This window comes from Panulirus ornatus, chromosome 20 (genome assembly GCF_036320965.1).
Source record: "Panulirus ornatus isolate Po-2019 chromosome 20, ASM3632096v1, whole genome shotgun sequence".
In the NCBI taxonomy this organism is placed as follows: domain Eukaryota; kingdom Metazoa; phylum Arthropoda; class Malacostraca; order Decapoda; family Palinuridae; genus Panulirus; species Panulirus ornatus.
In genome coordinates, this window is record NC_092243.1 from 62,206,970 (window position 1) to 62,221,365 (window position 14,396).

Genomic DNA, 14,396 nt, shown 5'->3' on the forward strand with positions numbered 1-14,396 from the left:
TAAGTACCTTATTTTAGGATCACAACCTTTAAGTACCTTATTTTAGGATCACAACCTTTAAGTACCTTATTTTAGGATCACAACCTTTAAGTACCTTATTTTAGGATCACAACCTTTAGGTACCTTATTTTAGGATCACAACCTTTAAGTACCTTATTTTAGGATCACAACCTTTAAGTACCTTATTTTAGTATCATAACCTTTAAGTACCTTATTTTAGGATCACAACCTTTAAGTACCTTATTTTAGGATCACAACCTTTAAGTACCTTATTTTAGGATCACAACCTTTAAGTACCTTATTTCAGGATCACAACCTTTAAGTACCTTATTTTAGGATCACAACCTTTAAGTACCTTATTTTAGGATCACAACCTTTAAGTACCTTATTTTAGGATCACAACCTTTAAGTACCTTATTTTAGTATCATAACCTTTAAGTACCTTATTTTAGGATCACAACCTTTAAGTACCTTATTTTAGGATCACAACCTTTAAGTACCTTATTTTAGGATCACAACCTTTAAGTACCTTATTTTAGGATCACAACCTTTAAGTACCTTATTTTAGGATCACAACCTTTAAGTACCTGATTTTAGGATCACAACCTTTAAGTACCTGATTTTAGGATCACAACCTTTAAGTACCTTATTTTTACAGTAATTTACAAAGGTAACCTGGAGCTCCAAGTTGATGTTTGACGAACGAATATCGAGAATGCCAGTTTCATAACTGATCAGACATGGAACACCCAGCAAGATGCAACAGATCGAGTCAAAATGCTTCAATCTTCAAAGTTACTCTACCCCTCCCTGCCTAAGGCGTTCGGTCAACTGCATTAATCTTTTACAGTTAACGTAATGAGCAAAAACCATACGACTTATACGAAAACAGTGAATAACATTATTCATTATGATATGAAGCAATAACGCTTCGTAGAAATGATGGTTCGTGGTGGTGGTGAACTGATGTATACCTGTCTATGTACGGGTTGATGTAGCGCTATTGTGTGTGTGTGTGTGTGTGTGTGTGTGTGTGTGTGTGTGTGTGTGTGTGTGTGCATTACCTTCTTGTCTTTTTAGGCCATCGCGAGATGAGGTAACGAACAGACGACTGAGCCTTTGAAGAATAATCCTCACTTGGATTTTTCTTCTGCTCCTAATTCTATAAAGTGGTGATACAGGAGGGGAGAAGGGTATCCAGCTCCCTGCTCCCTCCCTTACAGTAATTTACCAGGTAGGGACCAGATAGGGTGAAAATTTGTCCTAAAGAATTTGTCCCATGTTACAGGTAATCAGGTGAAGAACAAGAATGTCTTAAGATATCAATTGCAGTTCAACCACTTTACTGTCGCCTGTCTCGCAGAACTGACTTACTTACGATCCTGTTGTAGATATTGTGATCGCAACAAGACTCACAAACGAGGGAGCAAAAAAAAAAGGGGGCAGGTCAGGTTAAAAAAGAAAGGTGACGACCCTGTTAGCATTCTTCTCATAAAAGCAAAACTTATCGCTATCTTTAATCAGACACATTAACTCCAAACTCTGGTTGGTTGGTTGGTTGGTTGGTTGAGGCTTATCAACTGCCAGGGTCAATAAGCCCGTCAACGTATAAGCTGCTACATCCACCAACCGAAACATCTTTAACACCTTCTTCAGGTGTTAAAGATAATTCTGAGACCACGTCGTCCAACTCTCTCTATGCATGTGGCCCATGCCAAACTCTACAAGGGACTGTATCTGTAAGGATAAACTTGTCTAATTGTGCTGGTGACTGACTGACTGTGTGTAAGTTCACGTGATTCTTGCCGTGTGTGTGTCAGACCCAGGAATTTTGAGAAGGTCTTTGCTAACTTTATTTTTTTCTTGGATTTCCGAAGACGGGGAGCTAGCTATGCGGAGTGTGGCGGGTCCTTTTCTTTCATTTCTTTATGGTACTGGAATGGAGTGAATTATGTAAATGGGATTGTGAAGAACCTGTCCTTTGTGAACTAACAATGTTGTTAACACACGAATGTTGGACGGAGTGCTAGTACAATTGGTGATTCTAGGGAAAAGTTCGCGATTTGATTTGATCTTTTCTTTTTTATTCTATTTGGCGATGATTTTTATTTTCTCTCTTCCTTTCTCTCTCTCTCCAGGACGCGCCGGCACTGCCGCTGTACCACACCCTCTACGAAGGCTATCACCTGTCCAAGGACCTGTATGACCCGGAGATGTCTTACCACCTGGCCATCACACAGACCTGGGCCTTAATTGCTCTCTCATTAGCCCAAGTGAGTATCTCTTGCACAGCCATGTAATCCTTGCACAGGCTGGATTTCTAGTTTTCTAGTTCGTCGGAAGGGTCCTTAGCTCCAATTAAGTTGCCTCGAGGAATAAGGGAAGTTACGATCAAGATAGATTACGATCTCCACACTGAGCTACGGAGTTCCTAGCGTAGGGGGTAAGGGAGGCAAGGAGGAAAAGTTCTGGGCACAGCTGAAGGAGGAGGAGGAAGTCTCGTCGCAGAGACAGAAGGAGGCTCTCTAGCCCTTCCGAGAGACTCACCACATCCGCACCGCAACGTCGCCAAGGAGCTCATAGCATAAGTGAGAGAGAGAGAGAGAGAGAGAGAGAGAGAGAGAGAGAGAGAGAGAGAGAGAGAGAGAGAGAGAGAGAGAGAGAGAGAGGGGGAAATTTCAGGGCCAGGTAAGGAGTTTCATTCACAGGCCAGAGTTTTCTGGAATAGAAAGATGCCTTTAGCTTCACGAATGATAACGGTATGGTAAACAATTTCTGCTCGTGGTTGTAGAAGAACAAAAAGATCTCTTAAGTGATAAACGTAATGGATATTTCATTAACAGGATCGATGGGATGATTATAGATGAGAGCATTCCGGCCCGCTAAAAGGGATCCCATTAATTCCCTCGGTAGAAATCGATAAGAATTTGCATATGAAAAGGTGTGTTTACACAGCGCGCCAATCATAATTATGCACCGGCTTGTGTATGTGTGGCATGAAAACAACTGCAACTTTAATACATCGTATCAACTCACTTTACGGCTTTTAGACTACGAATATCCTTGAAAAACCTATGTATGTATATACATACATGTCCACACTCGCACATATACATACCTATACATTTCAACGTATACATGTATATACATACACAGACATATGCATATATACATAATTCATACTTGCGGCCTTTATTCATTCCCGTAGCCACCCAGTCACAAATGAAATGACTACCCCCTCCCACCGCATGCAGCGCGAGGTAGCGCTAGGAAAAGACAACAAAGGCCACATTCGTTCACACTCAGTCTCTAGCTGTCATGTATAGTACACCGAAACCACAGCTCCCTTTCCACATCCAGGCATCACAAAACTTTCCATGGTTTACCCCAGACGCTTCACATGCCCTGGTTCAATCCACTGACAGCACACAAACACACACACACACACACACACACATATATATATATATATATATATATATATATATATATATATTCGTAGGACATGGCATTAGGGAGGTATGGCAGAAATTCATGACAGTTGATATTAATCTGTGACAGTTCCATGTGGATGGTAGCACTACACCAACTCACCTTCCTCATGACGGACTGGTGTCAGTGGGTGACTGAGCCTCAGGAGTGCGCGCCACCCGTATCTCAACAATGTAAACTTTAGTCTGCTCCACCTCCTCATTATTGTATGTCACCTGAGACGGCACGGACAGGTGAATTTCTAATCAGGGCCATCTCATTTACCATATACATATATATATATATATATATATATATATATATATATATATATATATATATATATATATATATATGTGTGTGTGTGTGTGTGTGTGTGTGTGTGTACCCAAGCAAAAGTCAGGTACCCGTTTTGTCAATCAACACCTACGGTATGATAAACAGCTGGACTGACTGTGGGCCGACTGCCACACTCAAAGTTTGAACATATGAGCTCGACCAAATGTTGATCATCTCTCCGAAAGCGCTCGCTCAATCTTCATCATCGCAATCTGGGTCTTCCCACAGATCCTGTACCTAACTGGATGCCATTCGTGCAACGTTCTTGGCAAGTCTTCTAGCTCCTTTCTTCTGTCTATACCAATGCAGTCGACACCAGACTTATACAAGAGTTTATTCCTCCTTAAGAAACCTGGAAGAACCTCCAACAACCAGGTAGGATTAATCTGTCGCGGAAAGCCTAGCCTCTGTAATGCTTGAAGAACCTTCTTCCACGCTTGGGCTAGTCAAAAACCCACATGACGAAGTCCCACATGTTGAACGTGAGGTCGACGACTCGATGGGATTTCTAAGATAGTCACGATCTCCTCTCTGGGCACTCGTCTCGACCCACGTCCTCTGCGTATTGGCATAATCTGCAGCCAGATCAACGAAAGCATCTCACTGAAGTCTTGCCTAGGCCGACTGCCCTGCTGTGAGAGAACCTCTCTTCTCTCTTCCGGTCCGATGGAAATAACAAGCGGGACTTTACGGGGTAACATGATATGCCTGGAAGAGAGGCAAGTCAGGTGGTATGGGTCTAGACCAGCACATGTAGCTTGCAAACACCTATTTGGAGAGAACCTCAGATAATAATCAAGGTGATGCCGCAGACGTCAGGGTTCGAACATCTGAACAAAAAAAAAAAAAAAAGGCCGACCTGGATCCACAATATCCCCCTTCGTACCAAATTGGCTCAGAGACGTTGGGACCTTCAGGGAAGAACGGTGTTTGCTCTCCCATTCGCCGCAACCTGAGATCATGGCTCATCCAGGCAGCTAAAGGACGAGAAAGCAGCCAGCAGCATCGCTATCCAATGAGGGAGTACCTGGCGCATCATCACCTCACGTTCCATCCCCGAGGTATGAAACTAAAAGACATCTGCTCTTGGTCCCCCTCTTCACATCAAATGAGGAGAGAGAGAGAGAGAGAGAGAGAGAGAGAGAGAGAGAGAGAGAGAGAGAGAGAGAGAGAGAGAGAGAGAGAGGGAGAGAGAGAGAGAGAACGATGGGGAGGAAAGTAAATACGAAAAAGAACACTGCAATAGCGGCACCCCTTTATATTTAGTCGGCAAATATAATACTGTGTGATACGTATTTACTGTATGGTATACTATGTGCGTGTCTAGGTGCGTTGTGTGTGTGTGTGTGTGTGTGTGTGTGTGTGTGTGTGTGTGTGTGTGTGTGTGTGAGAGACAAAGTATATCATTTTAGAAGTGCGTACATGAATGTATGTATAAGTGTGTGCCCGCGCACGTGTTGCTGTCGTAGATTATGAATATGTTTAGATGCATAAGTGTGTATATGCGTATAAGCGTATGTCTGTGCGAATGTGTACGGTGGTGCGTACATTCTGATATCCTGATATGTACGCGTCCGCGTCTTGCTATGTACTATAGCCCCTGTATAATAATGCTGCGATATCATAATACATTTCACTGCGTAATACGTATTCTGCTTATCTCGCTCTGCTTTGATCAACCCTCCATACATCATTGAAGAGAGAGGAGAGAGAGAGAGAGAGAGAGAGAGAGAGAGAGAGAGAGAGAGAGAGAGAGAGAGAGAGAGAGAGAGAGAGAGAGAGAGAGATATGAGGGAGAGAGGTGCATATAACACTTCGTCTCGCTCATCTCTCCATTCACACGACCGGGAGACACCCTTACGTTCGTCGTCCCTCCCTCCCACACTCAGTGCACTAACTGATAACCACTCCACCTGCCTGATCTCTGGTTACCTGGTGATCATCCAGTAACCTTATTCTGAGACAGTTTAGACGTAGAGTATCAACATATGAGGCAAAAGACAAAAAACTTGTGTGCCTCGAGATAATTTATGAACCTATTTCATACGTTGGACTAACAACATTATTATGTGGAACGTTACGACGAAACATATGGTTTGTATATGTTACGGGGGCATAGCCATCACTCGTGACCCGGAGGAAACTAAGGGGAAACGCCATCGACCAGGAAGCCAACGTGGCTATTATGGTACTCTATGTCTTAATAATGGGTCCTCCACGACTTCTTATTTCCCGAGTTAGCGAGGCAGCGTCAAGAAGAGACGACTGAGCCTCAGAGGAAAGAATCCTCACTTGGTCCGCGTGTTTGGTCCTATTTTTGGAAAAGTAAAACAGGAGAGGAGGATTTCCAGACTCTCGCTCCCACCCCTTTTAGTCGCGTTCTACGACACGCAGGAGAAACGTGGGAAGTATTCTTTCTAATCTGTCCCTTGATACCAAGAGTCTTTTAGTTCTCCCTTTTAGTAATTTTACATTACTTTCCAGATTGCCAAAATCCTTTAATGTAAATGTAGCCTTCAGAAATAACACTACTGTAAAATATCTCATCAAAAACTCACCAGAAAATTCTGCGGGCTGTGTTTACAGAATAACTTGTAAAAACTGTAATATGTTTTATTTTGGGCAGACTGGTGAGGATCCTTACGTTAGACTTAAGCAACATAAACATAGTATAAGAACAGGACAAGAATCAAATGATTTGTTTAACATGTTGAAAATTATAACCATTGTATTGAGTGAAGTAATGCTAATTCAGTTATTAACTGAAAATCCTTTACCACGAGAACTACTGAATCTTCTATTATCAAACAAATAAAGAATTGTAACATTTATATCAGTGATGCGCTCTTCAAACTGGATAGCTTTATCGCAGGCAAAATATGTAAACAGTTCCCTTTCCTGCCCACGTAATATAAATTCTATGACAATAACCCGAACACCACCATTCGGTAATGTTTGTTTACCAATAGCGTCTTAGCTAAGTCTCTTTTTTGTATATCAACCGACTATTTCTACGTCATCTATTTCATTCTTGAATCTCCACTGAAGATATGATCATTACACGAAAGTACACTTGGGAACTTATTGCGTTTCATTTTCCCCTCGGTATCAATTTCCAAAAGAAGGAACAGCAAGGAACCGAGTGAGAACATTTCTCTTTAAGGTTTCTTCATCTATTCTTGACGCTACCTCGCTCAAGCGGGAAATGGCGAGCACGTAAAAGAAAAAAAGTAAATGGCAATTAGCGTTTCTGACTGTGACCATTCACGGGCCGCCCAGGGTCGAACGGATAGTTCGAAATCCTGGTTGCGGCAATCGGTCCACAGTCAATCCAGCTGTTCATCTACCTTTAGGGGTTGTTCGATATAATGGGTACCAGATCCAGCCTTGGGTACATACGTATAGCATTAATGAGATGGCCTTGATTTGAGCCTCGGTTGTAAATTGCCGTTATATATATATATATATATATATATATATATATATATATATATATATATATATATATATATATATATATATATATTCTTTCTTTCAAACTATTCGCCATTTCCCGCATTAGCGAGGTAGCGTTAAGAACAGAGGACTGGGCCTTGAGGGAATACCCTCACCTGGCCCAATTCTCTGTTCCTTCTTTTGGAAAATTAAAAAAAAAAAAACGAGAGGGGAGGATTTCCAGCCCCCCGCTCCCTCCCCTTTTAGTCGCCTTCTACGACACGCAGGGAATACGTGGGAATTATTCTTTCTCCCCTATCCCCAGGGATAATATATATATAATATATACATATATATATCGAATGAATGAGTTTTCGTACTCGAGGACGCGTATCCTCAGTCGTATTCCCTTATCACTCAGACAAGTGTCACAAGGAGCACATAGCCAGACTCATCGATCGCCAAGGGGGAGGAATCACTTTTGTACCTCGAGCCTGTGCGATCGAGGACATACCAGGATTCTCTGAAAGATCGCTGACGTCAGGATCCCTGATGAGTGACGCGGGTTGGGAAAGACTGAATACAAGTTCAAGCCAATTTCTGTTCTTCCCACGAACCATCCAAGAGTGTCAAAAGGTTGTTTGAGCATTATTCTTCTCTCTTCGGTTCTTCTTCAGAGGTTTTCCACTTTCGTACTTGCAGTCACAGCACTAGCTTAAAAAGTTCCTTCAAAAGGATTCCATGAATCATGAATGTAAATGCTATTACTGGACTTACACATGGGTCCGAACTCCTGGTTGCAACAATGTGAACAAATTCCAATTTGGAACCTGCGGCTGTCAGAGTGTGTGCTTGAGGAAAATAAAGAACTACTTCGATATGCAACGCCAATTGTCCCATTACATACGAATTGTAGGAGATATCCTAAGAATTGTTCATATCCAGTCATAGGAGAAGAGAAATACCTAGAAACCCGAATCAGACGGGGGCACAAGCTTGCCTCCGACGGCAGGAAAGACACGATGGACATACGGAAAACCAAGACTGAAGGCACCCAGTAGATGAAAGGATGGCTCTCAAAGACCTTACACTCACATGATACACAACGTCCTCTCATTCAGACACTGTCCTCATTCCTTCGTCTGCACTTCATTGCGTACTTCAGTACCTCATAATCTAAGTATTACGTATTACAGCACAACATATCCTCATGATTTGGACTTTGTGGCCATTGCCCTACGCCTTTGCCACACATTCCCTTCTTTTCACACAATGTAGGAGTGGCCCACTCATCATACCTTCCTAGTTGTCTATACATTGCAGGATCGGCCCACTCATCTTATCATCAAAGATAGTTTTATGTCGTCGGAGTGGCCCACTCATTATACCTCCCCAGGTATCCATTTCCCCTAGGAGTAGCCAACTCATCATCATCATACGCTTGATCAGCCGTCATTATGACTAATATTTCCTCTTTTCATCAATCTCTTATCTTAGTTTTCTGCAAGAGTTCTTTTACAGGTAATGAAGGAAGATGACATCTGGTTACTATCATTTTACATTCGGTCAATAATTACCTTCTTATTTATCTTCACAAGCTTTCTCACAATCTTTCATCACTCTTGTTATCAATACATTCCAGTCGTGTAGATTAATATACGATATGCCAGATTTTTCCACTGCACTCGATTCTGTTTCGTATCTTTTAGAATTACTTAAAAGAAATCCTATTTCGGTTCGAAATATTTCTATTTCAGTCAGAGAATAATTTCCAAGATATGCTTATATAATCTTTTTTTAATTAACTTTCTTTTTTTATTTTATTCCATCATGCTGTAAATATCCTGAAATTATTTAGATAATTATCAACAGGTTTCCGAGCAATGACCACACGCAATTACTTCCCTCCTGATTCCACAGTGATGTAATTACTTCCCTCCACAGTGATTCCACAGTGATGTAATTACTTCCCTCCACAGTGATTCCACAGTGATGTAATTACTTCCCTCCACAGTGATTCCACAGTGATGTAATTACTTCCCTCCACAGTGATTCCACAGTGATGTAATTACTTCCCTCCACAGTGATTCCACAGTGATGTAATTACTTCCCTCCACAGTGATTCCACAGTGATGTAAGGTGTATTTCTTATATACAACGTCATTATAACAGTTAATGATATACAAATCTCATTAACACGTCGCTTCATATTTTTTTTTTTCCTATCCGTTAATTAGATGCAGTAAAGTAACTTCTGAAATATTCGTAGAATACATTATAATGATTGATGTCCTGATATTCTTTTCTCCCCCATATGTGTGGGTAGGCCTAGTCTCGGAATGGAAGAAATATCGCTCGTGTTCAACTTAATCGTTGCTCTAGGCTCGATCTTAATGGTATATGATCAATCTCTCGATTCAGCTGGTGACTGTAAGGCACTGTAAGGGTCCATGAAGAGGACCCTAAAAATTATTACAGGGAAATACATTACATAGTCTGTCATTTTGGCCAACTGTGGTGACCCGTAAGGTCATTACACTATTGGCCATTTTGACCTAATGTGGTGACCTGTAAGGTCATTACACTATCGGCCACTTTGACCTACTGTGGTGATCTGTAAGGTCATTAAACTATCGGCCATTTCGACCTACTGTGGTGACCTGTAAGGTCATCAAACTATCGGCCATTTTGACCTACTGTGGTGACCTGTAAGGTCATTACACTATCGGCCATTTTGGCCAACTGTGGTGACCTGTAAGGTTATTGCAATATCGGCCATTTTGACCTACTGTGGTGACCTGTAAGGTCATTACACTATCGGCCATTTTGACCTACTGTGGTGACCTGTAAGGTCATTACACTATCGGCCATTTTGGCCTACTGTGGTGACCTGTAAGGTCATTACACTATCGGCCATTTTGACCTACTGTGGTGACCTGTAAGGTCATTACATTATCGGCCACTTTGACCTACTGTGGTGATCTGTAAGGTCATTAAACTATCGGCCATTTCGACCTACTGTGGTGACCTGTAAGGTCATCACACTATCGGCCATTTTGACCTACTGTGGAGACCTGTAAGGTCATCACACTATCGGCCATTTTGACCTACTGTGGTGACCTGTAAGGTCATCACACTATCGGCCATTTTGGCCTACTGTGGTGACCTGTAAGGTCATTACACTATCGGCCACTTTGACCTACTGTGGTGACCTGTAAAGTCATCACACTATCGGCCATTTTGACCTACTGTGGAGACCTGTAAGGTCATTACACTATCGGCCATTTTGACCTGTAAGGTTCTGTCCTTTTGGTGGTGTTATTCTTGACACAGAGGTTTCTGTGCAGCAGCGATCCAGGCGAACTGTCCCTCCTCTTAGATGGTGTTTTTGACACGATGGTCCCAGTGGAAATGGTGTTGTCACAGTGGTCCTTTTCTGTGGTGCTGACACATCAATCCCTACGTCTTTAAAGTCGTAATCTTCGTAGAACTGGTCTCAACATGGCGGTGCTAAAAATGATGGTCTGGATATGTCAACATTCGTACCAGGATTGTTGGATAGCGTTCCTGACCGTGGTGTATTCACGGCTCGCCCGTGGTCGAGAGCATAGGTTCGAATCCGGGTCGCGTCAGTCGGTTCACAGTCAACCCAGCTGTTCATCCTCCCTTAGGGGTTGGTCGATACGATGAGTACCCAGCTTTAGCTAGGGCACATGTATACGTTAGCGTTAATGAAATAGTCTTAATTAAGGCACTCAGCTGCCCGTACCGTCTCAGCTAACATATATCCTTCTCTCCCCACAAGCCTATATATCTGAGAAGTACCTTGTACTGTATACTTAAGAAAATCAGTATTTGCTTAGTGTCATCCCGATTCAATAAAAACCTTTCTTACTTATTCTTCTTTTTTTACCGTCACCTTTGCTCTTCATTTTCGATCGTTATGTTTGCTCTATATATTTCGAAAGATTGTCCAGTTACTTGGATTATATTTCTTTATATACAAAAGAAATAAGAAACATGATATTGGAACATAATATTCGTATCTCAATCATTATGATGGTTAATTTTTGATCGTTCCATTAAATCAAACTATTTTCACATGCTATGAATACTCTATTACTCAGTGAATATTGAGAGGTTTTCGGGTGCTGAAGTAAAATTGAGTAAATCATAATCTATTCGTGCGTTTCTGTAATGTGAATTACCCGTTTCGTATTGTAAGTAGATGATTAATATATTAACCTCATTAAACATTCGCACTTTTTTCTTTTTTCTCTGCTGATTAGAATTAGTGAAGTTGACCGTGAAATATCTGGGAAAGAGATTACAGTGAGTAATATAGCAACATTTCATTTTTCCATCATCATATTCCTCATCTCTGATTGGGATGAAATATCACTCATACATACCTTAATGATTATCTTTTAACCCCATCTTAATAGCATATGATCAATATCTCCCTTCAGCTAGCGACTGCAAGGCACTGGGTCCATCAGAGGACCAAGAAAAAAAAAAAAAAATGTCACAGGAAGATGAATTGCACTCTAGTCATTTTGGCCTCTGTGGTCTGGTTACAGCTGCCCTTGGTCACTTGACGCAGCTGCCTCTGTGCAGCAGTGGTCTTGACGTACTGTTGTTCCTGTGGTGGTGCTTTTAGCATAAACCGTCCTTCCTGTGGTGGTGCTTTTAGCATAAACCGTCCTTCCTGTGGCGGTGCTTTTAGCATAAACCGTCCTTCCTGTGGTGGTGCTTTTAGCATAAACCGTGCTTCCTGTGGTGGTTCATTTGACGCAGTCGTCCTGGCCGATATGGTCTTCAAAATGTGCTTCCTGCCCGTGGCGCCGACGCGGTATGAAATGGTTGTCTGCGCGTCTTGTAGTCCTCGTAGAACTGGTCTTAATAATATGGAGGTCCCAGTAATGACAGTCGTGGTATACTGCAACGGTGGTCTTCACAAACTGTTTTCATCAGACGTTCTTGATTGGCCATACTACGTGGGAGCGACCGACTTACCGTGCCTTCCCTGCTGTCCATATATCGTAGGAACGGCCCACTCATCATACTTTCCCTAATATCCATATATCGTAAGAACGGCCCACTCATCATACCTTCCCTAATATCCATATATCGTAAGAACGGCCCACTCATCATACCTTCCCTCCTACCTATACCATTCATGAGTGGCCCACTCACCATACCTTCCCTACTGTCCATACAGCATAGAGGTGACCCACCCACCTCATCATACTCCTCCTCGGCCTTCAATATGACAAACATTCTCTCTTCTCTGCACTTGACCCATATCTTCCATTTTCGTCGAGTCTCGAAACCTCAATCATTAAGGCTGAACTTTCAGTTACTCTCAAGAATGACAACATTTGATTACTTTTATCTTTCGTTTGGTGAAAACATTTCTACTTCCTTATTTTCACTTGTGCTGCTCTTCCATTTTCTTCTTTAATCGTTATGCTTGATATATATATATATATATATATATATATATATATATATATATATATATATATATATATATATATATATATATATATATTCGAAATATAGATTAATATAAGATATGCAAGGTTTTCCGGTTTGTATGATTATAGTCTCATTTTTAAATAACTTATAAAAGAAATTCCATTTTGGTGCGAAATATTCGTATTTCAATCAAGGTACAGCTTTTTGATAGTTTATTTAATTAAACGTTTTTCACATCCTATAAATACGCTGAAATTACTTAATAGATATTTATGGGTCTCTGGGTGAAGAGTAAATTGAATTACCTCTGAGTCTTTTTTTTTTCTTTTGTGTCTTTCTATAATGGCAGAGTTTCCCCTCTCATACGGTAGATTATACTGATATATGAATCATTAATCTTTCGCATCTATTCTTCTCTCTCAATAAGCAATAGTAGCGTAGCATCCTATGAATTATCTGGAAAATAGATCACAGTGATCAATATCTACTGTTTTTCCCTCTGCTCTGGAAGAAATGTAACTCATAAATCATCTAATGGCTCTGATAAGCTCCATCCTATTACATAAAATCTCTTTCCTCAGTTTACGACCGTTAAGAAGCCGTGTCGACTTTCACTATCGAAGAAAATCCAGTCCCAAATCGGCGACTTACTGAACCGATCTCTGGTTTATATTTTCGACACAGTGATTCTCTGTAGATTTCGTCTCGACATACTGTCCTAACCATGGTAGTCTTTCCCTTCTATTTTAGCTGAAGTGGTTAGCAGTCTTTGCTGAAGGTTCCGCTACGGTGTTCTTAAATGCTCAAGGGTCTTGGAGTAGCGGCGCATATCGAATTGGTATTGATAGGACGTTTCCAATAATGATTTATCTTGACGCACTGGCGCTTATGAACGATAGACTTCACAATCACGTCTCAAGAGAAGTAGGGTCCCTGCAGCTACGATCAAAGACATTCGAGTCTCAAGTGCTCTTGATCCTGTCATCGGGGATAACCTAAGTACGTCATGTGGGGGTCCGTACACGATGGATGCGTCTTGTGGTCTTCCTAAGAATACGGTCGTAGGATTGTGGTACCACTCGTAGGAAGCGGGGACTTGGCGAACCCATAGTAACGGTATCTTTTTGATGTAGCGATCCTCCTTCGCCCCCACCGGCGTTGGTCTTGACAAATGGGCTGGTGCTCGTGCACTCTGATGGATTGCCCAAGTCACCTCCAACGAGGGGAGGAGGAAGAGCTCCTCCGCTCGAGCCGTAGAAATCTTCAGATCTCATTATGAAAATATCGGAGATCTGTCAGCGGGAGGATCTTGGAGAATTAGGAGCAGGGGGGAGGGAGGGAGGGGAAATATACGAGAGGGCAAGAGGGGAGCAAGAGGGGTCAGGAGAGAGAGAGAGAGAGAGAGAGAGAGAGAGAGAGAGAGAGAGAGAGAGAGAGAGAGAGAGAGAGAGAGACGAACCACATGCAACACACTGCTCAGCAGTCAAAGAACCTTCAAGGTATATCTTTCATATCTCTATCCCTACTACAGGATACCGTGGTGCCCCTCTGCTTGCGGTGCTACGGCGAGTTCGTGTCGGAGGCGTTGCAGGACCTGAAGGACGAGTACGGCGAGCTCCTCAACCAAGTCAAACCACAGCTTGGTAAGATTCTGCAAGGCTCTTCCTCGG

At 41.9% G+C, this 14,396-nt stretch overlaps 1 protein-coding gene across 3 annotated transcripts in view; it reads left to right on the forward strand.

The window, feature by feature from the left end:
• Window positions 1-14,396, forward strand: part of LOC139756067 (putative N-acetylated-alpha-linked acidic dipeptidase) — a 160,004-nt gene that overhangs the window by 124,308 nt on the left and 21,300 nt on the right. For all 3 annotated transcript variants that reach the window (XM_071675078.1, XM_071675076.1, XM_071675077.1), the window contains exons 14-15: window positions 2,139-2,273; window positions 14,258-14,369. In XM_071675078.1, coding sequence (XP_071531179.1) covers window positions 2,139-2,273; window positions 14,258-14,369 — 247 coding nt within the window. The remainder of the gene's footprint in view (window positions 1-2,138; window positions 2,274-14,257; window positions 14,370-14,396) is intronic.